The sequence below is a fragment of the Tupaia chinensis genome, unplaced genomic scaffold (genome assembly GCF_000334495.1).
Source record: "Tupaia chinensis unplaced genomic scaffold, TupChi_1.0 Scaffold000423_1, whole genome shotgun sequence".
NCBI lineage: Eukaryota > Metazoa > Chordata > Mammalia > Scandentia > Tupaiidae > Tupaia > Tupaia belangeri.
This window is the reverse complement of record NW_006159928.1, coordinates 143,697-169,488: the sequence shown is the minus strand read 5'-3', so window position 1 is coordinate 169,488 and position 25,792 is coordinate 143,697. Positions and strand designations below refer to the sequence as shown.

The window sequence follows — 25,792 nt, the reverse complement described above, 5'->3', positions numbered from 1 at the left end:
CTTTTTGAAGGTCCCTCAGATGACATAATGTGAATTAAATGTTATCTTTACTATCCTGTATTAAATTATGAATTAAAAATACTGAACGTGAAGAATACTTAATTAAAATCTTGAGTAAATAAAACTATAAAATTAGAATATAACAATATTCAATAAAAATAGCAATGTCAAACAACAAGCACTTTACAACATTGGTTCCCAGGACTAGGAGGCAACAGCAGTTAAGAACATGTCCTCCAGACAGAAAGATGGTTCAGTAAAACTATTAAGTTCCAGCAGAGCAATTAACCTTTCCAAAGCACCTACTTTACTGCATGGCTATGAAAATTACATGAGATAGTGAACAATATTTGGTACATAATCTTTCAGCAAAAGAATTTTTAAAAAGTTTCTACATAGCTGATGACTGTCTTTAAATTTTATCTCACAAAATCAGCGTTTTCTAAAATTTTTTATTGAGCCATTTCTTAATTTTATCCAAACACGTGTTTTGAAAAGACACCTACTATTTGTTTTCAAAAAGAAAACGTATTGTCAAAGTTTAAAAATAAGAGGCACTAAGGGGGAGATGAGAGGGAACCGATCACGGTTGGAATTATTGTTTAGATTTCAAGACTACAAGTTAAGAAAGTTGCCGACAGGTGTACCATGATACTCCAGAATAGTTTAGAGCAGCGAGAAGAGCAAAGATTAAGAGCAGTAAACACCTAAGAAGAAGCCTTCACAGAGGGGCCACCCCTCGTTAACCAAGTAAGTGACAGCAGCAGGACGACCCCGTCCTCTGCGACCCCCTCTCTACTCCTTCCTTAGTATCTCAGGCAAATACCAAACTCTCTTGTCTAGAATTTTCGATCTATATTAGTTTCTCAGCCTTCAAGCCCTTCAATCCGAAAAGGCAATGGTGCTACCGGTAGAAAAGGTGGTTGTCTCAATTCTTCGATAGCCCCTAAATCAGGATCACTACCTCACGGCTCCCACCCCACCACGATACCGAGGCAAATTTTGATCCCAAAGACTAAACTTTGCCTTCTCCATACAGAAGTCACTACATTGGGCGCCATCTGCAAACACCTAAGGAGAAGGTAGAATAGTCACACCTCTTCAAAACCAGGGCCAGGCCCCTTGGCCAGAAGGAGCTTCAGACTAAGCCGGGACTGAGCCCCTCAACTCCTCCCCGGCTGACCGAGCCTGACCTCACCTGGACGCAGTTCCACCTGGAAATGGCTTAGGGAAACCTCAGGAAGAGCAGTCCGGCGAGTGACAACATCAAAGCCATAGTCACGATCTACCTCGTTCAGGCCACCAGTGAGGACGCGCGACAGCCTCAGCCTACCGCCTCCCGGACCTTTCCCTGCCAGCCGGGTACCGTCGCAGCCTCCCGCACTGCACGCCGGGAATGCTCTACCCCTTCTTTGTAGAGACTTCAATTCCCAGCATGCATAAGCCTCAGGCAGAACTGCATTCTGGGATCTGGAGTCCTCATCCCACGCTTTCACTCAGTCCTTATCGCAGAGTTCATGGACCTCGGCGGGAAATCTTAACGTAAAGCATCACCTACAGTCGTGAAATGTAGGCTCCCTTTGCATCCGGGGCCTAGTTCTGGCCTTGGCTGGGTGGGAAGTAGTGTCGCCTAGCAGCCGCCGCCGCTTTCCCTTTCTCTGTATCTGTTGGCGGGACCCGGAGTTCTTGCGGAGCCGCACTAGGGAGCGGTGAACGCGCCCTATCCGGGAGCGGTTTGGTGGGTGCGGTTGACGAAGGACCTTTATTGGTTGCCAGGCTTGGTGTGGGTGGGTGGATCCTTGTAAGCTGGGGGAGCAGCGAATCTCCATGCCTAGTTAGGTTCTTCTTCTGCCGCAGGTCTCCTATACCTCATCTTGGATACCCCGCCCCTTCCAGGTTGCGGTCTACCATCTTCCTTGCTTCAGTAAACCTGTTTTCCTTGCACAACTTCACTCAGTTTAATCGCTTCCTTACTTTTTGTCCACCGTCCCTGCTTCTACGGGGGGTCATTTTCTGCTTTCCAAATCTCACAGGCTTGGCACTAATTGGTGTTTGCGTGTTTTGATGGTTAGTGAACCCACAGGAGGGGGACTCAGAATCTTAGTCCTGACCTAAGGACCTATAATAATTGTATTTAATTCTTAAAATATTATTTTTTTCTTCATTTAATCACCGAACATCTCTACTTTTAACAAGGAAGTTGTCACCCTTTTTTAGCTGGTTCATTATCTGAGGGTTTGTGCTGACTGCTATAATTTTGATGGAGACAATTTTGCCCGCTTAACCTGTTTTGCAATTAAGGAGCCATAGCTCTTTGCTAGTAGTTATAATAAGGTAATCTATAAGAAATGTAAGTTACTAGAAAAACGGTAATGTTTACCTTGAAAATTCTAATACTCATCTGTTTTGTTACAGAAGGTGGATCACAGTGAAATAATTCAAGATGCCACCAAATATAAACTGGAAAGAAATAATGAAAGTTGACCCAGATGACCTTCCTCGTCAAGAAGAACTGGCCGATAATTTATTGATTTCTTTATCCAAGGTGTTTAATTGATAAGTAATACACAGATATATGCAGTGGTTGATATAGTTAATTTGTCTTTGAAACCATTGAATTAGCTATGCTTTATTATGTTGTCCTTGAAATGAGTGAATGATATTACTGGAATAGTTATTTTTGCCTAAAGGTTATGAAATATAAAACAGTTGTTTTTCTGTTTACTTAGGTGGAAATAAATGAGTTAAAAACTGAAAATCAAGAAAATGTAATACACCTTTTCAGAATTACTCAGTCACTAATGAAGGTTTGTATGCTCTGTAGCTTTAATTATTAGAAGTTGTTTAAGAATCTATCATATTAGGTAATCTCTATGAAAGTATTTGGTGGTATCTAAATTACTACTCAAACATGCGGTATCTTCAAAATGTGGATTGCAAATTTTAGTGTACAAAACATTATTTCGTTCTATTCTGAAGTTTCTAAAAGAAGATGAAGGGGAAATAGAATGGGGATATTTTAGAATACCTAGGGAGATACTTCCTGAGGTGCAAATGAGCCATGACTACTATGGGGATGTGTTAGGTGGGAGAAAGTGATGTAAGAGTGACAAAAAACAGTAAATCAAGGATGAAGACTGAGGAGTAGTCTTACGAAAGTGGGAAACAGTATTGAGATGGTAAGGGGATTCTAGAACTGATGGTTACCACACAAAAATTATGGGAATAGGAAGTATGCTTCTTCTTTACATTTGAGGAAATAAAGGCAGAAAGTTTATAACAGGTGGTAGCACATGTTAGGTAGATATTGGGTTGTTGAGAAACTCATGATGCATTTTTGCGTAGGAAAACATTGAAAAATAAATCATGACTTTTCTGGTGACATAATAGTTTGGGCTAGACCTTTGAAGGCCTTGGAGGTGTATTTTATGCTGTCAGAAATTAAGGAGTCATGGGAACCAGCAGTTAGCATAATGGCTATGTCGCTGGACTCCCACGTAGTCGACCGCGGTTCGTGTCCCGGACCCGGTGGCTTAAAACTCATGCCGGGCGTGTGTGCGTGCGTGCCCAAGATCCCGAGAGGAGAATGGAGGAGAAGGGATTGCGGCATGACCATCCCCCCTGGGGGATGATTTCTCGCTTTCTGTCTCTATGTCTCTCTCTGTCTGTCTGGCGAGCGCACGCGCCCTACAGTGAAAATCTCTCCAAAAAAAAAAGAAATTAAGGAGTCATTATTTGGACCATGATTCATGGATATAGAAATGTGCTTTAGGAAGGTCAAACTGGATATGTTACATAGTACAATTGACTTGAAGGGAATTGATGGTTAAGTTATGAAGCAGTTGAAACACAATTATGGAATAGAATAATAATTGGAACAGAAAACAAAGAGTAAGAAGCATTACCAAAAGTAAGTTGTAATGTGGAATATAAGAGTTGAGAAAAAATAAAGACATTTCAGACTGTTAAAAATCTAGAACTTGTAGCCTAATGGAAAAAAAATTATTTTTTAATTAATTAATTTATTTTTTTGAGAGGTTTTTGCTATAGGGCATGTGCACTCGCCAAAAAGACAGAGAGAGACAGAAAGCGAGAAATCACTGTCCTATGGGGAGGGGGGGATGACCACACTTTAATCCTTTCTCCTCTATTTTCCTCCCAGGATCTTTGGCACACACACACATACACACACGCACCCAGAGTGAGTTTAAGCCACTGGGTCCAGGACTCGAACCACAGTTGACTACATGGGAGACCAGTGACATAGCCATTATGGCATCTGCTGGTCCCAGAAAGCCATTTATTCTTTTCAAAAAATTTTTGTTGGGACCAGCAGTTAACGTAATGGCTAGTGTCTCCATGTGCCAGACATTATAGCAGTAAGGAATGGGATAGCGAATGAAACAAAATGCTTAATTTCAGTGCTCACTTTCTAGTATATAGCATATTGAAATAACTTTTTAAAAAAATGTTTAGATGAAAGCTCAAGAAGTAGAGTTAGCTTTGGAAGAAGTGGAAAAAGCTGGAGAAGAACAAGCAAAATTTGGTAAGTATCTTGGAAATAGTTTATTATTGTGTTAAATAGTTAATCGTTTTTATTAATAAGCAGTACACAATTAAACTTAATCTGTTGTATCAAGTATTCAATTTATATTGGAAAACATTTCTGAAACTTGTATTTCATGGATCTGTTATGTAATAGTTACTTTGTCTTATGTTTGTACCTTACTGTTATAATCATGATGGTATTATATTTTATTTAATGAAAATTGGTTTGAAAGTTTATTTTGAGGCAAATCTAACCTATTAAAACATTTGTCTTTTTAAAATAGAAAATCAATTAAAATCTAAAGTAATGAAACTGGAAAATGAATTGGAGGTATGTTTTTATGGATTTCCTAGAATGTAATAGTCATTTATCTCATTATTTGAAATTATTTTCAGATTTTTCAATTATTAGCTGGAAAAAAATCACAAGGATGACAAGGTGTTCTTAAGTATTTGTTCAGTGTATGGTCTACATGACGATTACATACCTTAAATTCTGCTAAGGACTGAGAGTGCAGTTGTGAACAAAATAAAGTAGTTAATAGCTGGATAGAGTTTATACTCTAGAGAGGTATATGCGAGTATAATTAGTAGCTGTTGGGTCGTCAGAAAAGGGAGGGAGGAAGGGTACATGTACACAGATTTTTATGTTTGTAGGCTGAGTGCCTGGGAGTTGAGAGGTTAGAGATGAGGTTAACTACTACAATTAAGATGCTGTGGTCAAATTCTAAGGAAGTCAGATAAAGCTAAAAATATAATAGAGAAAGGGCTAGAAAGTAGGGGCTCTGGAGTGAGATAGTTTTGAGTTCCAGTTTTGATTTTTTACTGTGATCTTGAATGTTAACTCTGAATCTAAATGAGTTATTTCTGATTTCCTACTGTATACTCAACTCTTTACAAAATGCCAAACACTTTTTTTTTTTTTTTTTAAGTTTTGCTATAGGGCATGTGAGAGATGGGGAGGGGTTAAGAAATCCCCCCACCCCCCACTCCCCCTGAGGGAGGATAGGATGGTCACACCTCAATCCCTTCTCTTTTGTTTCTCCCTCCTTTTGGGATTTTGAGCAAGCATAAATACAAGCCCAGCATATTTTTCAAGCTGCTAGGTCTAGGACTTGAACTGCTTGGTTAACCTGTGCAGGCCAGCTGCCTTAACCACAAGCCACCAGCTGACCCAGCCGGCACTTTCAATAAGTGTTTAGTGAATTATCAAGTTGAGTTAATTTTATGTGATGAGTAGCCAGACAGCAGCTCTAGAATAGAAAGATAGGGAAGTTGAAGGTTTTGGTAGGAAAGTAGTTGAAGTGATGATTATGAAATCTTAGCTGAAAAGGTAAGGAAGTCAAGATTGGTATTAGGTGGGGAAAAAGTAGAAATAGGGATGAAGAAGAGAAATTAGGAATTAGAGCATCTTTTGAGGTTAAAGGGCAGGTTACCGTGGATGTAAGTGACAGATGGTTCCTGCTTGGACAAGGATCTGGTATGGTCATAGGAGTAGGCAGCTATAGTGAATTCAAGAAACAAATTATAAAAAAGAAGTTGTTTGGATTTAGAAATTGCTTATGCAGACTTTTGATGGATGACTATGATCCATGTTCCTAAATTCTCAATCAATTTTGAAAAGGGGTGACTGGGAAGTTGGAGGCCTGTCACTACCCTAAGTAGGTAGGTATGGGATAACTGGGTTTATGTGAGATTCAAACTAGGTGAATTTTTTACAGGATAGTGGAAGAATGATAGAAAAGACAACTTGGGAGTTGCAGAGTGGAGTAAATCTAGAATACCAATATTTTCTCTTGATCCTGATATATATATACACACACACACACACGTATGTATACACATATATATACACACGTGTGTGTGTGTGTACATATATATATATGTAGGATGTGAAAGGATGAGCAGCTTCCAACAGAAAGAATTTCGAGGGAATTAATATCTTAAAGGAACCAAATTGCACCTAAGATAATACAGAAAGGTACATGCAGTAAATAAGCTGAGAATGTAAAATATTAACTTACCTTGGAAGGGGATTTTACAAAATAGAAAGCTTTTTGAAGGAGGGGAACAGTTAGAAAACTTTAGTTGAGGTAGATGAGGAACAGAACTGTATAATGAAAAAATGAATGTGAGACAGGTTAGATAAACAAATGGCTCAGTGTTTTGGGCAGTGAACTAAATTAACAGGACTGTGAAGCAAAATGGATTAAGTTGACTGCAGGATTTTAAAGATAACTGAAAGCTGGACTGTCCAGTATGGTAGCACTGACCCCCTTGTAGACATAAATGTAAATTTTATACTTATATTCATTAAAATAAAAAATTCTGTCTTCATTTGTACTGGATACATTTCAAATATTCAATAGCCACGTGTAGATAGTGGCTACCTAACTAGAGAGTGCAAAGAACATTCCTATTGTCCTTGAAGGGTCTGGTGGATGGCATTGGATTGATTAGTATGTGGTTTTAGGGAAAGGGCAGGTTGAGAGTATCAAGATTCTGTTAATAAGGTGAAGGTTTTAGTAGTTTTCAGTCTAGTTTCAGAGTGCTAAGGCTTGGGAGAAGTCTTGTAGTTCATTATCTGCATTCCATAACTTTGCAGTTTAGTCTGGTAGCTGTGAACTCATGGCTATGACAGACTCTCGGTGATTAAGTCAAATCTTTGTATCTCTGGGTTGCTCAGGAAAAGCTTAAGCGGTTGTCAGCCTGTGAGCTAAAGCTTAGGTAAAATAGTTTAAATTTAAAAAAATGATAGTTAAGCTAATATGATCTTAAACATCTGATATTGAAAAACAATGAAAATCTAAAGTCACGATATTACTTGCTTATTGTTGATTCATTTGAACCTGCACATCTAATGGAATTAGTTTACATTCTTGGTCTATTACTTTAAGATGGCTCAGCAATCTGCAGGCGGACGGGACACTCGGTTTTTACGTGATGAAATTCGCCAACTTGAAAAACAATTGGAACAGAAAGATAGAGAATTGGAGGATATGGAAAGGGAACTGGAGAAAGAGAAGAAAGTTAATGAACAAGTAAGGCACATTTTATTTTATTTTTTTGAGAGATTTTCACTGTAGGGCGCGAGCGCTCGCCAGACAGACAGAGAGAGACATAGAGACAGAAAGCGAGAAATCACCCCCCCAGGGGGGATGGTCACGCCGCAATCCCTTCTCCTCCATTCTCCTCTCGGGATCTTGGGCACACACGCACACACGCCCGGCGTGAGTTTTAAGCCACCGGGTCCGGGACATGAACCGCGGTCGACTACGTGGGAGTCCAGCGACATAGCCATTACTCTAACTGCTGGCTCCCAAGTAAGGCACATTTTTGTTAGTGAGTCATAACTTTTCAGGTTACCTCAATAGAACACCTGAGTTTGCTTTTTATAATAGCTGGAAACTATTAATTTTTATGTTGTATATTTGAGAAATGATGACTTATCTCTAATGTCTTATGTCAGTGTTCATTTTGTTATCACATCTTTATAATTACAGGTATTTCTAGTGAGTATGACTTACTTCTGTGTATTTGGAGGTACTCGTTTTTTTCAAGACATCATAATTACATACCTAAAATTGATGCTTCAGCCTTGAATATTGATATGAAATTAGTAGGCATTCATAAACAAGAGATTTTTTTCTTACAACGTAGTTTGTTTTGGGTAAAAATAATTATATTTTTTTGTTAGAGTATTTATACTAATAGAGTTGGAAATCAATCTTTAAATAATGTATTTAGTAATAGTTAAATTTCTTGGTTTTGGGTGTACCTTAGTTTATATAATATTTAGATTTTTGGAAAGTTGTATAAATGCCAGCAGTTGATAGTCAATGTATATTTTAAATCATGACATTTTTAAATACAAGTATAAATCTTAGTAAATAACTCTAGAAGAGTTTAGGTTTGAAATTATTATTTCAGTTTTGTACATGCTTAGTTTGAGATCCTTGTGAGCAAAGTCAAAAAGCATATCTGGAAGTCACAGTTGATCTAGAAATCACTCTTGATCTGGAATTTACAAGAGATCCTGGGCAGGTGATAAGAATATATGAATTATCAGTGCAGATATTGTTGAAGTCAGAAATGTGATTTTTTTTTTTTTGAATGGTTTTTGCTATGGGGCGTGTGCGCTCGCCAGACAGACAGAGACAGACAGACAGAAAGTGAGAAATCACCCCCCAGGGGGGATGGCCACACCGCAATCCTTTCTCCTCCATTCTCCTCTCGGGATCTTGGGCATGCACGCACACGCGCCCGGTGTGAGTTTTAAGCCACCGGGTCCGGGATGCGAACCACGGTCAACTACATGGGAGTCCAGCGACATAGTCATTACGCTAACCGCAGGTCCCCAGAAATGTGATTTTAAAGCAGATTTCCTAAGAAATAATCTGATAATAATGAATAGGAAGAGGTACTTCAAGGAGAAGTCCAACAAGGGAAAATACCAGTAGTGTGATGTTTGAGAAGCCAAGGGAAAAAGCATCAGTAGCATTAAATACGTCAGCATTAATATTAAGTTCTTGCTGTCTCTTATTAAATTTTTCCAATTCAGAACATAGTGGAACTATTCCTTAACTCGTAGATAATTATAGTAATAGACAACCTTCTAATTCTGAATTTTACCTTATTTATATTTTTCTTGTTTCAGTTGGCTCTTCGAAATGAGGAGGCAGAAAATGAAAATAGCAAGTTAAGAAGAGAGGTTGGTAAAAAATTTTAGTAGTTGTGATGGTTCAACAATGATACTTGTCAAAAATATTTATATAAATACTATAAATATTTATATAAATACTATAAATATTATAACTAGAACTAGAATCTTCTAAGTAACTGATATTTTCCAGATCACTTGGTAAATTTTACTTTGTGTCTGATCAGCCATTCTTTGCTAATTTGTTAATTGAATATATGCCTGGATATCTGTTCTGATTTCTCTTATTTTATTTAGCATTCTTTAAAAATCTTTGTTTCTCGTAAAATCCTGTAAATTCTGATTATTTGGTTCTTCTGAGCCATATTTGGTTCTTCTGAACCAAACAAAGTTTGTGAATTGTTTATCCAGATAAAAGTTCTTATCTTTCTAATGTTATCTAAATGTTCTTTTTGGGGGATTGATAGTGTTCTTACTCTCTTGGGTTATCCAAAATAATATACCTCATTCTCCTAAAATTTCTCTTTGGCTTTCTTTAATTTCTTATTATTTTTAACTATATGTTGCCTTTCTCATTTCTAATTACACTTCTCCTGTACTTTTCTGGAGAACAAACGTCTAAAGAAAAAGGTGAGGCTTTAAGGGAGGTAAAACATTGGGAACTTAGAGATATTTAGATAGTACTATCTAAAGGACGTAATTTTGTTGTTCTGGATAGTTTCTTAATGGCATATTGTGTTCGGTGATCTTCAGAATGAACAGCTTCGTCAGGATATTATTGACTACCAGAAACAAATAGATTCACAAAAGGAAACACTTTTATCACGAAGAGGAGAGGACAGTGACTACCGATCACAGTTATCAAAAAAGAACTATGAACTTGTCCAATATCTGGATGAAATTCAGGTAAAATGGATAGACATCAGTTCAGAATAGTAATTCTTGTGACACTTTCATTTCATTATGGTGTAAAATCTAGTACTTTAGCCCTGAACGTAAATTAGGTATAGATCTACAACTGTATGTTTATAAAACACAAAATAAATTCCATCGTTGAAGTTGGAATTCTTTAATTAATTTTTTTATATAAGTCCATCGTAGGCTTTGCAAACAATTGAGATCCTAATGTACAGTTTTTTAAATATTTCATTTGATTTAATCTGGACAATGCCAATTTGTACTAAAGGTCTCCACTGAACACTTAATAGCTCTATTTTATTTTAAATGAGTTTACATTTCAATCGTTAAAGAAAATTATTTTTCAATCATAGTGCTTTAACTTTCTTAGACTTTAACAGAAGCTAATGAGAAAATCGAAGTTCAAAATCAAGAAATGAGAAAAAATCTAGAAGAATCTGTGCAGGAAATGGAGAAGATGACTGATGAATATAACAGGATGAAAGCTATTGTGCATCAGACAGATACTATAATGGACCAACTTAAAAAAGAAAATGATCATTATCGACTTCAAGTAAGAGTTACTGTTAGACTGACTCATTTAAACACACTTCATATTATCTCATTATTATTTATTTAAAGCTAGAAAGTACTTTAACGTCTTAGGATATGAATTTCTGTCATCTTAGTGCTGTAATAGTTTGATATGCTGGTATAATGTATTTCCCTAGTCCCTTCAGCCAAAAATTCTTGACATCTAAGGTATATAAATGATTCCTAAATGAGCATGTAGACAGCATGGTGATTTTCTACTGGAGCTCTGGGAAGTTTTGTGCATCATAAAATGTAATTTTATCTCAAAATAAATCTGCTAAGTATATGAGAATCCACCAACACATGGTTCACTGCTTATGTGGGATTAAGCTTGTTTAAAAAAGTAGAATAATGTTTAAATATGTCATTCTTTAGAAATGATAAATATGCAATAATTATAAAGATGCAGAAGCCATTAAATATCACTTTTAACTACCAACTAATTCGGTAACATATATGTATATGTAATGTACCTATACATATGTGTATACATATGTGTATATGCATATGTGTGTATATTTAACACATGTAAATAGGTACACACAATACATATAGGTTTATTTTACCAATTTGCAAAAATCCCTAAAATAATTGTTGTCTTATAGGTATTAGAGCTTACAAATCTTCTGAAAGCAAAAAATGAAGAAGATGATCCAGTCATGGTAGTGGTCAACGCAAAAGTAGAAGAATGGAAGGTGCTTTTCTCAATTGATATAGTAGCTTTTTCATTTTGTATTTTAGATTTAATTTTAGTCTAATTTTTGTATGAAGGCCTAATTAATAAAATTTATATTAGGATTCTTTTTTTTTAAGTCAGATTTTTTGCTATAGGGCATGTGCATTCACCAGAGAGAGACAGAGAGACAGCGAGAAATCACCTCCCAAAGGGGAAGGCCAGACTGCAATCCTTTCTCCGTTCTCCTCTCAGGATCTTGGACACCCATGCATGTATGCCTGGTGCAAGTTTGAAGCCTCCTGGTCTGGGACATAAACCACAATTTGCCATGTGGGAGTCTAGCGACATAACCATTACTCCATCTGTTGGTCCCTTTTTTTTTTTTTTTTAATTAAATGTCCTAGCTAGAAAAGCTTAAAAACTGTCCTATGTAGTCCTCTAACCTATGTGTTATTGAGTGAGCCTAAATCAATGAATTAAACTTGAAATTTTTGATAAAAGTCTAAGTCTAAAATATATGTCATCTAAAATGTATGATTCTAAATAAAACTTAAATTATAACTCCTGGTTACCTCATATACATTAGTTATATAGTCCAAGCTTAGATTTAACTTCCAATTCTATTTTCTTTTTCTTTTTTTTGAGAGGTTTTTGCTATAGGGCACATGCACTCTCCAGAAAGAGAGAGAGAGAGACAGAGAGACAGAAAGCGAGAAATCAACCCCCAGGAGGGATGTCCATTCTGCAATCCCTTCTCCTCCATTCTCCTCTCAGGATCATGGGCATGCACACATACGCGCCCGGTGTGAGTTTAAGCCACCAGGTCTGGGAATCGAACTGTGGTCGACTACATAGGAGTCCAGCAACATAGCCATTTTGCCAACTGCTGGTTCTATTTTCTAAATCAAGTTAATCAGTGGGAATGGGAGTAAGGAAGGAGATCTGTCAGAATCACTTGGAAGCCATTTAAAAATGCCTTTCCTTCTTCTTAACCACTCTCCAAACTCAACCAGATTTCTTGACCTTACCATATAAAAGCTGGAATTATGAAGGTCATATATTTGAAAAGCATCTGAGATGCTTCTGAATAGTGATTCTTATTTTAAAAGTTATTACTTGTAGAGGCATGCTCCTAGTAGAATTCACATACATCTTACTGGGAATTTGCAATCAGTTATTATCTGGGAAGCTTAGATAACCTGTATTTTAAACAAAAACTAACAATGGAAATGAGACCTATAAACTCAATCAGGGGCTAGTTAACTATGGAAAGGCAAGTGAGTAAATATGTTAGAGTATCTAGTCTCTACTGTTACTATTCATCTCTGCTGTTATAAATAGCATGAGACTTGTCATAGAAATACATAACCAAATAAAACTTTTAAGTAAAATTTCAGAAAAACGGGTATCCCCAGATTTGACTTATGGGCCATAATAAACAAAACCCTGAGCACCAGCAGGTGGCATAATGGCTATGTCACCAGACTCCTACATAGTCAACTGTGGTTCGAGTCCTGGACCAGGCAATTTAAACTCATGACAGGCACGTATGTGTGTGTGCCTAATTTCCCAAAAAGAGAAGGGACTGCAGTGTGGCTATTCCCCAAGGGGGGTTAATATTTCTCTCTGTTTCTCTGTATCTTTCTGGTGAGTGCATGTGCCCTATAGCAAAATCCTCTCCAAAACAACCCCTGGAAAATTGTTATTTTTACCACATTTTAACTTTTTTGGGGTGGACGTGATCACACATTATGCACTTTATTTTGTTTTGATTTATATCTTTTAATAATTATTTTTTGTCCATATATGTATGTATGTATGTATATATATATATATATGTATGTATATATATATATATATATATATAGTATTACTTGGCTTTTTTAATGCATGTGTAATTTTTCTTTGTAGATATGTCTGTCATTTGATAATTGGTTTCCTAGGGTATGATGTATAGGGTGTTTCCGGTTTTTACTTTTAGAAATTTTTAATAAATATCCTTGTATATGTACTACTTGCAAATGTATAAGGACACCTGCAGAGTAAAATGCTAGAAGTGTAATAGTGATATATTTTGCAAATATATTCCTCTAGTTTGTTGCTTATTTTTTGGCCCTATTGTTTTTCCTATGAAGGTCTTTTTTTTGGAGGAGAGGTGGGTTTAATGGTTTTTGACCTTTGTATTATCGTTAGTAAGACTTCTGATATGATCTTGTTTTCTCCTATTATCTTCTGGTTTCATCTTTTACATTGAAATCTTTGAAGTAGTGTAATTTATTTTGGTATACAGAATATAGTGCAGATACAACAGAGCTGTTCTCTTGTCCAATGCCATTTATTAAATAATTCATCTTCTTCTGCACAGTAGTTCTATTTTCATTATGTAAAGAACTCCTGTAGAATTGGGATTTATTTTTAGACTCTGTTTTATTCAGTTAATGGATGTATTTTCCAACCACAAATACTTACTGTAATTTTTTTTTTTTTTTTGGAGAGGTTTTTTGCTATAGGACGCTTGCACTTGCCAGAAAGACAGAGACAGAGAGACAGAAAGCAAGAAATCACCTCCCTGGGGGGATATCCATGCTGCAGTCCTTTCTCCTCCATTCTCTTCTTGGGATCTGGGGCATGCACAGACATGTGCCCAGCGTGAGTTCAAGCCACTGGGTTCGGGACTTGAACCACGGTCGACTACATGGGAGACCAGCGACATAGCCATTATGCCAACTGCTGGTCCCCTTACTGTAATTATTGTATTAATATATTTATATATCTGAAAAAAACTGTTCTAATTATTTTTCTGTTTTTAGACTTTTCCTCATGAACTTTAAAAAAATATCTTCTTTATTTCATGAATGAGAGATAGAGAGATAGATACTGCACCTCTGAACAGGATCCTGACCCACCACCATCTTCAGTCAATCCAGGTCACAGGGACATTCATGCCCGTTTTATTCAACAAAGGCCCTGGATTTAAATCAGTAATCCTCACATGTGAAATCTATTTTGCAGTGTTGTGTTTTACCACTGCATTGCTGTCTGGCCCATCTAGTGAGCATTTTTAAATATGAGTTTTAGAAATAGGTTGTGAAATTCTTAAAAAAAAACAATACCTTGTTGAATATTTCATTTGGTTTGTGTTAAATTTATACATTGATTAATAAATTGACTTGTTTTAAATGTCTTTATGATAATTAGTCCATCAAGCTAAGAACACAGTATACCTTTTCTTTTATTCATTCAAGATCTTTATTCCATGGGACCAGCAGATGGCATAATGGTTATGTCACTGGACTCCTACATGGTTGACCATGGTTTGTGTGCCAGACTCAGCAGCTTAAAGCACATACCAGGTGTATGTGCATGCATCTCCCAAATCCCTAGAGAATGGAGGAGAAGGTATTGCAACATGGCCATCCCCCACTCAGGGGAGTGACTCCTTACTTTTTGTCTTTCTGTCTCTCCACCAAGCACATATGTCCTATAGCAAAAGTCTCTCTTAAAAAAAAAAAAAAAAAAAAAAAAAGGATACTTATTCCTCTCTGTAGTATTTCAATATTTACTTTATAAACATCGGGTTTATGCAAGTTTGCAGTTTTATGGAGACACAACTCGTTTAGAAATGGGTTTTTGAAAACATGAGATTTTTTTAAAACACTGAGTTACAAAAAGAAAATTAGAGTATTTTTACATCATTTTTATTTGAACTCGAGGTTGTGTATGTAAAAGGAACACAGATTGTATCAGTAGTTGCTGATACTTTCTCGTGTCAAATACTCTCATTTCCTGTGTTTTCTTAAATCTACTGATACTGTGTATTATTTACCATAAAGCAGGAGTGGTTTGTTAATTTTCCTTATGTGTAATAGGTCTTGTTTTGTTTATTTCTAGTTAATTTTGTCTTCTAAGGATGATGAAATTATTGAGTATCAGCAGATGTTACATAACCTGAGAGAGAAACTTAAAAATGCCCAACTTGATGCTGACAAGAGTAATGTTATGGCTCTGCAGCAGGTAAAACCTTCTCAAAATTTGGTTTGTCAACCAGTTTTATTCAGGTTGCAACTCTGAACTGTGTCTTATATCATCTATGCCTGATTTAGTGGCTTGCACTACTTACTGGGTGTATTTATAAAGTCTTTGAAATTTCTTATACCATACAATACAAAGAAAAATTACAATTTAGAATTGGGGTTGGTGTTAGGAATACAATTTGTTCATTTTCTATGTGGATTATGAGATGTATTGTTTCATTTAGAAATTATTTAATAAGACATTACTAGAAACTTCTAGAAATGTGAAACTATCTTAATGCTATGTTGTTAAGGTTCATTATATTGTTTCTTAGTCCACATATACTCTATATGGTGTGATATGAAAGTGTCACTTTAATTAGACTACAGTACCTAAAGATGAATTTTTATTAAAAATATGTAGAAAGGACTTTCATTTTCATTATCTGTGCTGTAGTCATAGTCCAAGAGGAAGAAGGAAATGTGAGAAGTACTTAGAGATTAAGAGCAATATTTTTGAGTGAAATACTGTACTATATGGTAAAATCTAAGTTGAATAAAGGAACACAGGGCAAGAAATAAACGTACAAAATGGTAAAATGATGAAATTGGATGGATGATGATGTAACCTATTAGAGTTGTCAGAAGCCACAAATACTAGGGAGTTCTGGAACTCCTGTTTGCGAGAGTTAGCCATTACAAATAGGCCTTGAATTACAGTTTTTCTGCTTTACCGTGGTGTGAAAGTGATACACATTGAGTGAGTATAAACCTCAACTTGACTACCCATACAATGATTATGTCTTTCACTTTCAGTACAGTGTTCAATAAATTATTTGAATTTTTCAGTACTTTATTGTAAAATAGGCTTTGTGTTAGATGATTTTGCTCAACTGCAGGCTAATTTAAGTGTTCTCAGTACTTTTACAGTTAGACTACGCTAAGCTAATGATGTTTGGTAGGTTTTGCTTGTTAGATACATTTTCAACCTGTGAGACTTTACTTACAATGATTTTATTGGAACATAACCCTATCATAAGTCAAGAAGCATCTGTATATCCCTCTTTAAGTATCAATGACAGCAACCTAACATTGCATAGTACATGTGAGGTATACAGAGTAGTAAAAGGCTTCATTTTACCCACATGAAAATAAATTCTACAGTCTTGATAGAAAACAATACATACCTTTTCCCTTACCTTTAAAATGTATGTTAATATTCATGATACTCATGAAGGGATATGTAATATTTTAAAATATTTTATAGGGTATACAAGAACGAGACTGTCAAATTAGGATGCTCACTGAACAAGTAGAACAATATACAAAAGAAATGGAAAAAAATACTTTTATTATTGAAGATTTGAAAAATGAGCTCCAAAAACACAAAGGTAATTCAATATTGTATAAATGTATATTTTATGTACCATTATTTTTTTAAAGTTAAAGTCATGATAAGTTGATAGATTTATTACTGAGCTTTCTTCATTTGAATGATGTATTTTCAAAAAATTGTACAGGATATTTTTATTTACTATATGTGTATTATTAGTACTTAAATTTGCAATTGTTCTATGTGATATTTTCTATCATTATTTTCCTCTGATAAAAATTCCATTAGCCTTTATTTCTAGATTGGTTGTATGAAAGAAGTGAAAAATGATGATACAACTGATTTTTTTGCTCAAATTTGTTTATTTCTTCCATGAGAGAGACAGGGATGGAGACAAAGAGACAGGCACTTTCAATAGGATAGTTACACTGTGATCTACCTCCAGTCCCAGCTTGTCTGGATCAGGGGCATGTGTGTGCACACACCTGGTGTGCTCAGGAGGTCCCAGGATGCAAAGCCAGGACATTTCCCATGTGGGTTCAATTGCATTAACACTGTACCAGCACTTGGCCCCTGATTGTTTTTATTTAACCTCCTATATACAATTATCAGGGATTGGAGATTAAAGTCTTGACCAGTGTAGTAGCAGTGTTTTGTTTTGTTTTGTTTTTTAAGTAATTCGGTGTGTTAGCATTTGAATTAATCTTACACAAAATAATGTCTATTCACACATACTCCCCTTACCCCGAGTTGTACTACCTTGAAGCCTTCACAATGTCAGTATTATTATGTTTTCATAGCACTCCATACTATTATTGTACCAGGGAACACTAGTGTAAACTGCTCATAAAAAAATTCATGGACATGTTTATTATAATTGCTGAAGGTAAAAAGCTCAAGATATGGAGGTGAAATAGTTGGAGAGTCTGTGTGTGTGTGTGTGTGTGTGTGTGTGTGTGTGTATGTATAAGTGATTGTGGCGGTGTTTGAAGTTAGGTTTATAATTTAGAAATCTGCACTAAGGAGAAGACCGAATAGCAACTTAAAGGAAGTACACAGGATCTTCCAAAAGTTCATGAAAAATGTGTGTAATTAAAAAAAAAAATCATGAATTTCAAACCTAGCTGCTACAGTGCAAGTAGAGATTTAGTCTGTGTTCCAAATGGCCATGTGTCCAGCTAAAGCTCCATTGTTCTATTACAGTGGACAAAGACAGGTTGAATATTAGGAACAGCTACCAATCTCTGCTGCAGTGACCATTACTTATAAAGCAATATTTTATACAGTTTGTAATCTATCCCCCTTCAGCAGAGAAGATTTTACTCAGCTTTTTATGTTTTCAGTTAATTTTCTTAATAAAACCAAAAGTGAACAACATTTTACAAAAATTTTAGTATTGAAGATACTTTTTTAGTGGTATACCATTTCTTCTGTCCCCTTATTGGAACCACCAATTAAATTAATTCACGATTTTTGCTTTTACCCTGTAGGTGCTTCAACCCTTTCTCAGCAGAGTCATTATATGAAAATTCAGTCGAAGGTACAACTTTTAGAGGAGAAGACTAAAGAGGCTGAACGAACAGCTGAACTGGCTGAGGCTGATGCTAGGGAAAAGGATAAAGAATTAGTTGAGGCCCTGAAACGATTAAAAGATTATGAATCGGTATGTATTTTTATCTTGTTCATCAAGTAGCTTAGAGTTTTTCTTGACACTCAGAGACTCTTCTCTGCCACTTATGGCACACTATTTAAAAAAAAAATTCCTGCATTGTCTTGTGGTAAAAGTTATCCTAATTAATTTGTGGTAAACTATTCAAATTCAATCATTTACTTTTTGGCAGGAGAATTTTTCTAAAACATTTTGATCAGAGAATTCTACCCAGGTAATCAGATTTGGTGAGGCAGCAGGATTGGATTCTTTATGTGCTCATTGTGCTGACTTGAGATATGACCACCCTTGGCGAGTTTTATGGCAGGGACAGTTTTGTCACTTTGTGAATATTACCTACTTTTTTAACTTTTTATGTACAGAGAGAAAGAGAGTGAGAAAGCACCCTCCGTGGGGCATGGTAACACTGTAGTCCCTTCTCCATTTGTCCCTCTTTTTGTGATTTGGGGCACACAGCCACATGGGCCCTGTGTGTTTTTCAAGCTGCCAGCTGGCCTACTTTTTGTATTTTTAAACCTGCTTACAACTGAGTGAAGCTATGAGTTATGTATTGTATTGGTAGTACTAATTCATTGTTATTTTTTTTTTTTCTGTATTTTGTTAAATATTCTATATGTAACATTTTGGATCATTCAGAATGTTGTGCTGGAAACTTTAAGTGTTCCATAGCCTATCATTTTCACTACTATTGTAGTTTTGGTCTATAGAAGCATAATACGAAACCCAGTTTAGGGCCAGCCTGTAGTGCAGAAGTTAAGCACTATGAATAGAGAGCACACTGCCAACTACAGTTCAAATCCTGGACCCAGCGATCTGAATACACCAGGTGCATATGCAAGCATAAACCCAAAATCCTGACAGGATGAAGAAATGGAGAACAAAGAATTGAGGTCTGACCACCCCTCATCAAAGCATACTTTCTTTCTCTCTCTCTCATGAGCACAGGCACCCTCTGGCAAAAATAAATTAATTAAAAATAACCTACGTAAGTAATAAATTTTACGTATATGTGTGTTTCTTCTTAGACAATAAAAATATAAATTGATAAATTTGATAAATTTATTCATATAAACCATGTTATACTTAAATTAGATTGGGTAATTTTCAGGGAGTATATGGTTTAGAAGATGCTGTTGTTGAAATAAAAAATTGTAAAAACCAAGTTAAAATAAGAGATCGAGAGATTGAAGTATTGACAAAGGAAATCAATAAACTTGAGTTGAAGATCAATGATTTCCTGGATGAAAATGAGGCACTTAGAGAACGTGTGGGTAAGCAGTCTTTTAACATACATAGTTTGCTCAACTGATTTTAATCCTTTTTTGTTTTATATTTTATTTACCATTAGTTTTAAGTAGATATATGCTTTTGTTAAATAAATGCTTATATTAAAATATTTAAAGTAGGACCAGCAGATGGCATAATGGTTACGTTACTGGACTCTCACCTGGTTGACTGTGGTTTGAGCCCCAGACCTGGAGGCTTAAAACTCATGCTGGGCTTGTGTGTGTTCGTGCTCAAAATTCTGAGAGGAAAGCGGAAGAGAAAGGATTGCAGTGTGGCCATCCCCTCAGGTTGTGATTTCTTGCTTTCTGTTTCTCTGTCTCTCTCTGTCTCTTCAGCAAGCACTAGCACTCTATAGCAAAAATCTCTCCCCCCAAAAATATTTAAAGCAAATAAAAGTGGGATTGCTTGGGGATCAATGGAGTTGGGTTGGTAGGTAGGCAGGCCTGAGGCATTGCCTTATTCAGTCTGCTGTCTCCTTAGTAATAACTGCTTGTTTAGAAAATTGAAGGTCTGTTATTTAATACCAAATATAAGAAGTTAACTTTTTTTTTTTTCTGTACAGAGATAGGGCCTACAAGAGCCTTGCTAGCTAGCAATATGCTCTTGTGTTGGATGAATTCATGAGTACATTTAAAAATACTGTTTAAACCTTTTAAAGACTTTCAAGTAGTTGACTTTTATGATTTAGGCTGCCTAGGTTTACTTTTTTTTGGGAGAGGTTTTTACTATAGGGCGTGTGCATTCACCAGAATGACAGAGACAGAGAGATAGAAAGCGAGAAATCACCCCCCAGGGGGAATGGCCACGCTGCAATCCTTCTCCTCCATTCTCCTCTCGGGATCTTGGGCATGCACGCACATGCACCCAGTGTGAGCGTCCCAGGTCTGGGACTCAAGCTACAGTCGACTAAATGGAAGTCCAGCCACATAGCCATTATGCTAACTGCCAGTCCTGCCTAGGTTTTGTTTCAGTTAGCTATTTTAAGGTTTTCATTGATTCTAAGGCATAATAAATTTAGCTTGAGAGTTTATATATTGACTTTAGTAAATAGCTCATTAATGAATATTACTATTTGTATATGAAGTTCTAGTCCAGTTGAACTTGCTTCTTTAAAATGGACATTAAAAACAAAATACTGATTTAGTTGCACTTGGTGAGTATTACCTAATGCTGTCTTAAGTTTCTTAGATTTAAAAATAACCATATATAAAATTTTTTCTCATGAGGAAGAGAAAATAAATATTTTATTCAGACTGTTTTTGAAATGTATATGTCTGACGAGGATTCAGCAGTTAAGCTAGGACCTCAAGTTAGACTTCTGATCAACTTGACCTATCAGATCACAGCCAGGAATTTGGAAGTTCCTAAACATGATTTCTGACCAATTTAGATAGTTTTTGACAACAGCCGAATTTTGGTGTTTAAAATGCTTCAAATCGGGCCAATAGTATATGTGGTGATAAAGATGATGGATCCCACATGGCCAACTCTGTTTTTTGTAGTTCATTTTAATGTCTAACTTTTTAATTGTATTGTTTTTTATTTTAGGCCTTGAACCAAAGACAATGATTGACTTAACTGAATTTAGAAATAGCAAATACTTAAAACAGCAGCAGTACAGAGCTGAAAACCAAATCCTTTTGAAAGAGGCAAGTGTGGTTCTCATTCAATTATTTTATTAGTTGAACTATAGAGAAATACTAATAACTTATACTTTACAGATTGAAAGTTTAGAGGAAGAACGACTCGATCTGAAAAAAAAAATTCGTCAAATGGCTCAAGAAAGAGGAAAAAGAGGTGTAACTTCAGGTATACTCAGTTATTCCAAACCTTTAAAAGAATCACTGGGAAATGAGTTGTCTGGATCTGAGTTTTTCTGTATGTTAAGGATATTTTTGCTATATTCTTGTGAAATATAGCTACAGGTTTAATAAATGAAAATAAGGACCTGAAGAAGAGATAAATGAGTGTCATTGGGTTCCATCCTAAGGATAAAACATGTTAAAAAAAAAAAAAGCAAACCTTAGAATCATAAACTTTTGAAATTTTATCGTATAGTCTTTTAGCTCCTTGATAGCCATGATACTTTGTGATTAATATGATGAAACTTAGTAATTTTTATAATAACTTGTTATTTTTAATATTTTCCCTTTCGTTAAGGGCCATGTCTTAAAAACCTGCTTTGTAAATTATTATTTCCTCAGTGAAACTAATGTTTTACTGAATATAAATTAGCATTTTTTCAGTAATCATTTTATAATAGTTATTGAGGTACTCATTTTGTATGAGAACCAGACAAAGACTTTTAAAAACATTTGGCCCATAAGTGTATCTATGAATAAAGAGACTTTTATCTTTTGGTTAAAATTGTGGTTTCTCTAATACAGCAGATATTTTCTAAAGAAGGAAAACACTGTAACTTACTAATTTAATAATCAGCTTACTCATTATTCATAATTTTCATTTACTTTAAATGTGTCTTAACTATTTTACTAAGTATAATGATTTTTAATATGGAATAAGCAAATAATGGTAAAGAAGATACAATTCACCTTAGTTTCTCATATTAGTTATAGCGTATTAAAAGTGAGCTATCAGAAAGTTGTATTGGCTACATGTGGACCAAAGATTTTGGAAGCAGTTATTTTACTTTTTGTTTGAGTTAAAACTTGATTCTAGTTTTTAAGAATTAAAACATTGGAGTAATAGAGTTAATTTTATGTTTTCAATTTGTTGCTTCTTTTATATTTAGGATTAATAACTGAGGACTTGAACCAAACTGAAAACTTTTCTCAAGGAGATAGAATAGGAGAAAGAAAATTAGATTTCATGACCCTCAAAAATATTAGTGAAGCACAATCAAAGGTAAAGTATTGTTATGACAAAAAGAAGAAAGCAAAATGTTATGAGTGCTTTCATTTCCTCTCATTATCTAATTTTGAACATCTGCTTTTTATAGTTGTTTAAATAAGTAAAGAAAATACTTATTTAAATAACTGATTGATTCAAAGATTGATTAATGATACATTATTTACTCTGAATACAGATTAGGAGTTCAGATAAAACAGAGCTGCTGCATAGGAGACCATCATTCAGTATTCCAGAAGCAGAACAGAATGAGCCAGAAGATAATATGAACATAGGATCATTATCAAGAATGTTATCTGAAGTTCATTGTAGTGTAGAAAGTGGAATGGACCCTTCTGTCTCTTTAACTAGACGTACTTCATCCATGCAAGTAAAAGATAATTTAACTCCAGAAACTATCACAATAAGAGAGATTTTTAAAGCACCTTGTTTACAGTCTTTAAGAAATCTAGAATCATTAGTCAGTACCTTTAATAGGGAGAGCCATGAAGAAATAAGTGATTACTTATGCTCTCTTTCGGATGAGTGTATGAATAAAGAGTCAAAAAACTATCAAGCACTAGAGAAGACTAGTTTTATACAAAAAAGTGATTCATCTTTTCAAGCTTTATCAACAGCTTCAGACTTAATGCAAAAGTTATCACTTAGGCAAAAATCTGCAATATTTTGCCAACAAATTCATGATAATACAGCTGATGTGGATAAATCACAAATACCAACATCAGGAGATGAACAGGTTCATGCCCAAATAAAGTATGCTGATACTGATTTGAAAGAAGATAGAAGAAAAAGTGAAGTATCCTTATCAACAGAGATTTTGAAAAATGAGCTTCAAGTCAATTTGACAGATCCTGTGCCTATTACTACACGGTCAAAATTCTCTCAGATAGATCCACTTGAAAATCTTATAGAGCAGTTACGGCGAGAACTAGTATTTCTTAGATCTCAGGTGAGCTTCCCTCTAAATTATATTCCTGGGAGGACATTTTTATGACTTCTCTAACAAAGTCTTCTGACTCTAATTTTTATTTTGTACATTAGTGCTAATTTATCTACATTCATTTTTTAATCTAAAAGTATAACACATTTGGTATAAACTTGTTGACTTGTCTAATTTATTAACCTTTCTTTAGAATGAAGTCATAGCACAGGATTTATTGATCAAAGAAGCACAGAGTAGAAATGCAGAGCTAGAACTTGAACATCATAAAAGCCAGGCAGAACAGGTAGGGTAAAGGCAGACCCTTGAAAGAAATGATTATAGTGCTAAAGACAAAACTTTCAGTATATCTTTTTGCCATTTGCCATGGGGTTTGGGAGAGGGAGAAGGTGGGAAGAAGATCATCTTTTGTGTTTTAAGATTTTATTTACTTTTATGATTGTTGCTGTTTCTCTGTAGCTTAATTTTTATTGTGGTATGCCTCAATTGATCGAACTTTTTTAACTTGAAAACCATAGACAAATACAGTATTTTGTAAAAAAAAAAAATTAATTGCATTCTATTTTGTTTTTAGAATGAAGTTCTTTCAAGAGAACTCATTGAAAAGGAACGAGATTTAGAAAGAAGTAGGATAGTAATAACCAAATTTCAAAATAAGTGTAAGTTACGGTTATCTTGTATTTTTCTATATTTACTTTTCCTTTACTTAAAATCATACATCTGAAAGGACTTCAGTACACTCTCTGTTTTCTGATCTGTTTTTACTATTAATTGCCTCTATAATGTCATTCATCCAGTTGAGTTGCCTTGTAATTTCCATTGTCAGAGAGTATTATTAATCTGAAATTTTTGTGAGAATATGTCTAGTTTTTCTTTAGTTCTCTAATTAAAGTGTTTATATAAAACCAAATTTAAAATCTTTTTTAGGGCCAGCCTGTGGCCTGGTGGTTAAGGGAGCTGGATACCATGTGGCCCATTGTGTAGTTTGTGTTCTGGACCCACTGGCTTGAAAAACACACTAGGTGCCTGTGTGTGCATGCCCAAAATCTTGAAAGGAAGGAGAAATGGAAGAGAAGGGATTGTGGTGTGACCATTCCCCATGTAGGGGGTTGCTTTCTCCCTCTCCCTGTCAAATATACATGCCCTCGGCAAAATATTTTTAAATATAAAGCATAGTTTCAGTCAGTGCAAAAGTATGCTGTGCTTTATTTCAGCTATAAGTGTATATGCACATGATTTAAGTAAATCTGTGACTTAATTCAGCTATTCATTTTTGACTTACAGTTGAATTTTTTGTATGTTCATTTACAATGTATTTTTTCCAAATGTTTATTTTTATCTATATGTGAAATATTTGTCATCTATAATAGAATAGTGTAAATTATGTAAAAGATTTATTCTTGTAATCAGAAAAATATGTAATTACAGTAAAAGAATTAGTTGAAGAAAATAAGCAGCTTGAAGAAGGTATGAAAGAAATACTGCAAGCTATTAAAGAAATGCAGAAGGATTCTGATGTTAAAGGTGGAGAAACATCTTTAATTATTCCTAGTCTTGAAAGACTAGTTAATGTAAGTTATTTTTTCATGTTAAAGAGTTTTCCCCACAGAGCTTTAAAGATAATCATTTCACTATGTATTGGTCTCCATAGTTTCTGATGAGGTATTTGCAGTCATTTGAGTCATTGTTTGTTTTATATAATATGAAGTTTTCCTTAGTTTTCAATACTTTATCCTTAGTTTATACCAGTTTGACTATAATATACCTAGGGTATGTTTATGTTTATATCTGTCTATTTGTATCTTGTTTGGGATTTGCTGAGCATGTAGAAATGCTCATTTACGCTATTCAGTACAGTTGGGAATTTTTCAACATTATTTCTTCAATTATTTTTTTCTGCCCTTTTTCACTTTGAGATTAGTTGATATTGTCACACGGGGTCCTGAAGCACTGTTCATTCTTTTTCACTAATCTTTTATCATAAACTAATTAGATAATTACTATTGATCTATCTTCAAGTTCACCAGCATTTTCTCCTGTCATCTACACTTTTCTCATTGATGTATCAGCCTGAGACCTAGCAGAATTTTTTTACACAGAATTTGGAGCTTCTTTTTGCTGGCTTTCTTCTTACTCATATTTCTCCATCACTTTTCTGTGGCTTTGGGCCACAGTAAAAAAACCTTTTCCTGGTTTTCTAAACCAAAAAGATGATAGGTTACTGCAACTACAGCCTGCCCTCAGACTAAAGCCTTATAACTGGCAAACTCAATCTTTGTTGGTCTTGTCATCTAGGATTTGGTTCCT

At 35.1% G+C, this 25,792-nt stretch overlaps 2 protein-coding genes across 10 annotated transcripts in view; one reads left to right on the top strand and one right to left on the bottom strand.

Moving 5' to 3' along the window:
• TMTC3 (transmembrane O-mannosyltransferase targeting cadherins 3) overlaps positions 1 to 1,388 on the bottom strand; it is a 49,022-nt gene extending 47,634 nt beyond the window's left edge. For all 7 annotated transcript variants that reach the window (XM_006154806.3, XM_014590246.2, XM_006154805.3 and 4 more), the window contains exon 1: positions 1,199 to 1,388. The gene's annotated coding sequence lies outside the window, so the exon portion shown is untranslated. The remainder of the gene's footprint in view (positions 1 to 1,198) is intronic.
• A 211-nt stretch (positions 1,389 to 1,599) lies between these two features.
• Positions 1,600 to 25,792, top strand: part of CEP290 (centrosomal protein 290) — an 86,959-nt gene continuing 62,766 nt past the window's right edge. For 2 of the 3 annotated variants that reach the window (XM_027774314.1, XM_027774313.1), the window contains exons 1-19: positions 1,600 to 1,738; positions 2,416 to 2,545; positions 2,730 to 2,807; positions 4,477 to 4,546; positions 4,833 to 4,879; positions 7,446 to 7,589; positions 9,206 to 9,259; positions 9,962 to 10,114; positions 10,497 to 10,679; positions 11,305 to 11,394; positions 15,267 to 15,389; positions 16,656 to 16,779; positions 18,212 to 18,384; positions 19,499 to 19,661; positions 21,226 to 21,326; positions 21,399 to 21,486; positions 22,430 to 22,542; positions 24,060 to 24,144; positions 24,914 to 25,056. In XM_027774314.1, the coding sequence (XP_027630115.1) occupies positions 2,444 to 2,545; positions 2,730 to 2,807; positions 4,477 to 4,546; positions 4,833 to 4,879; positions 7,446 to 7,589; positions 9,206 to 9,259; positions 9,962 to 10,114; positions 10,497 to 10,679; positions 11,305 to 11,394; positions 15,267 to 15,389; positions 16,656 to 16,779; positions 18,212 to 18,384; positions 19,499 to 19,661; positions 21,226 to 21,326; positions 21,399 to 21,486; positions 22,430 to 22,542; positions 24,060 to 24,144; positions 24,914 to 25,056 (2,034 nt within the window). In that variant the 5' untranslated portion in view covers positions 1,600 to 1,738; positions 2,416 to 2,443. Of the gene's footprint in view, positions 1,739 to 2,415; positions 2,546 to 2,729; positions 2,808 to 4,476; positions 4,547 to 4,832; positions 4,880 to 7,445; positions 7,590 to 9,205; positions 9,260 to 9,961; positions 10,115 to 10,496; positions 10,680 to 11,304; positions 11,395 to 15,266; positions 15,390 to 16,655; positions 16,780 to 18,211; positions 18,385 to 19,498; positions 19,662 to 21,225; positions 21,327 to 21,398; positions 21,487 to 22,429; positions 22,543 to 22,723; positions 23,495 to 23,678; positions 23,772 to 24,059; positions 24,145 to 24,913; positions 25,057 to 25,792 lie in introns of all 3 variants that reach the window. The other variant, XM_027774312.1, reaches the window with a different exon arrangement.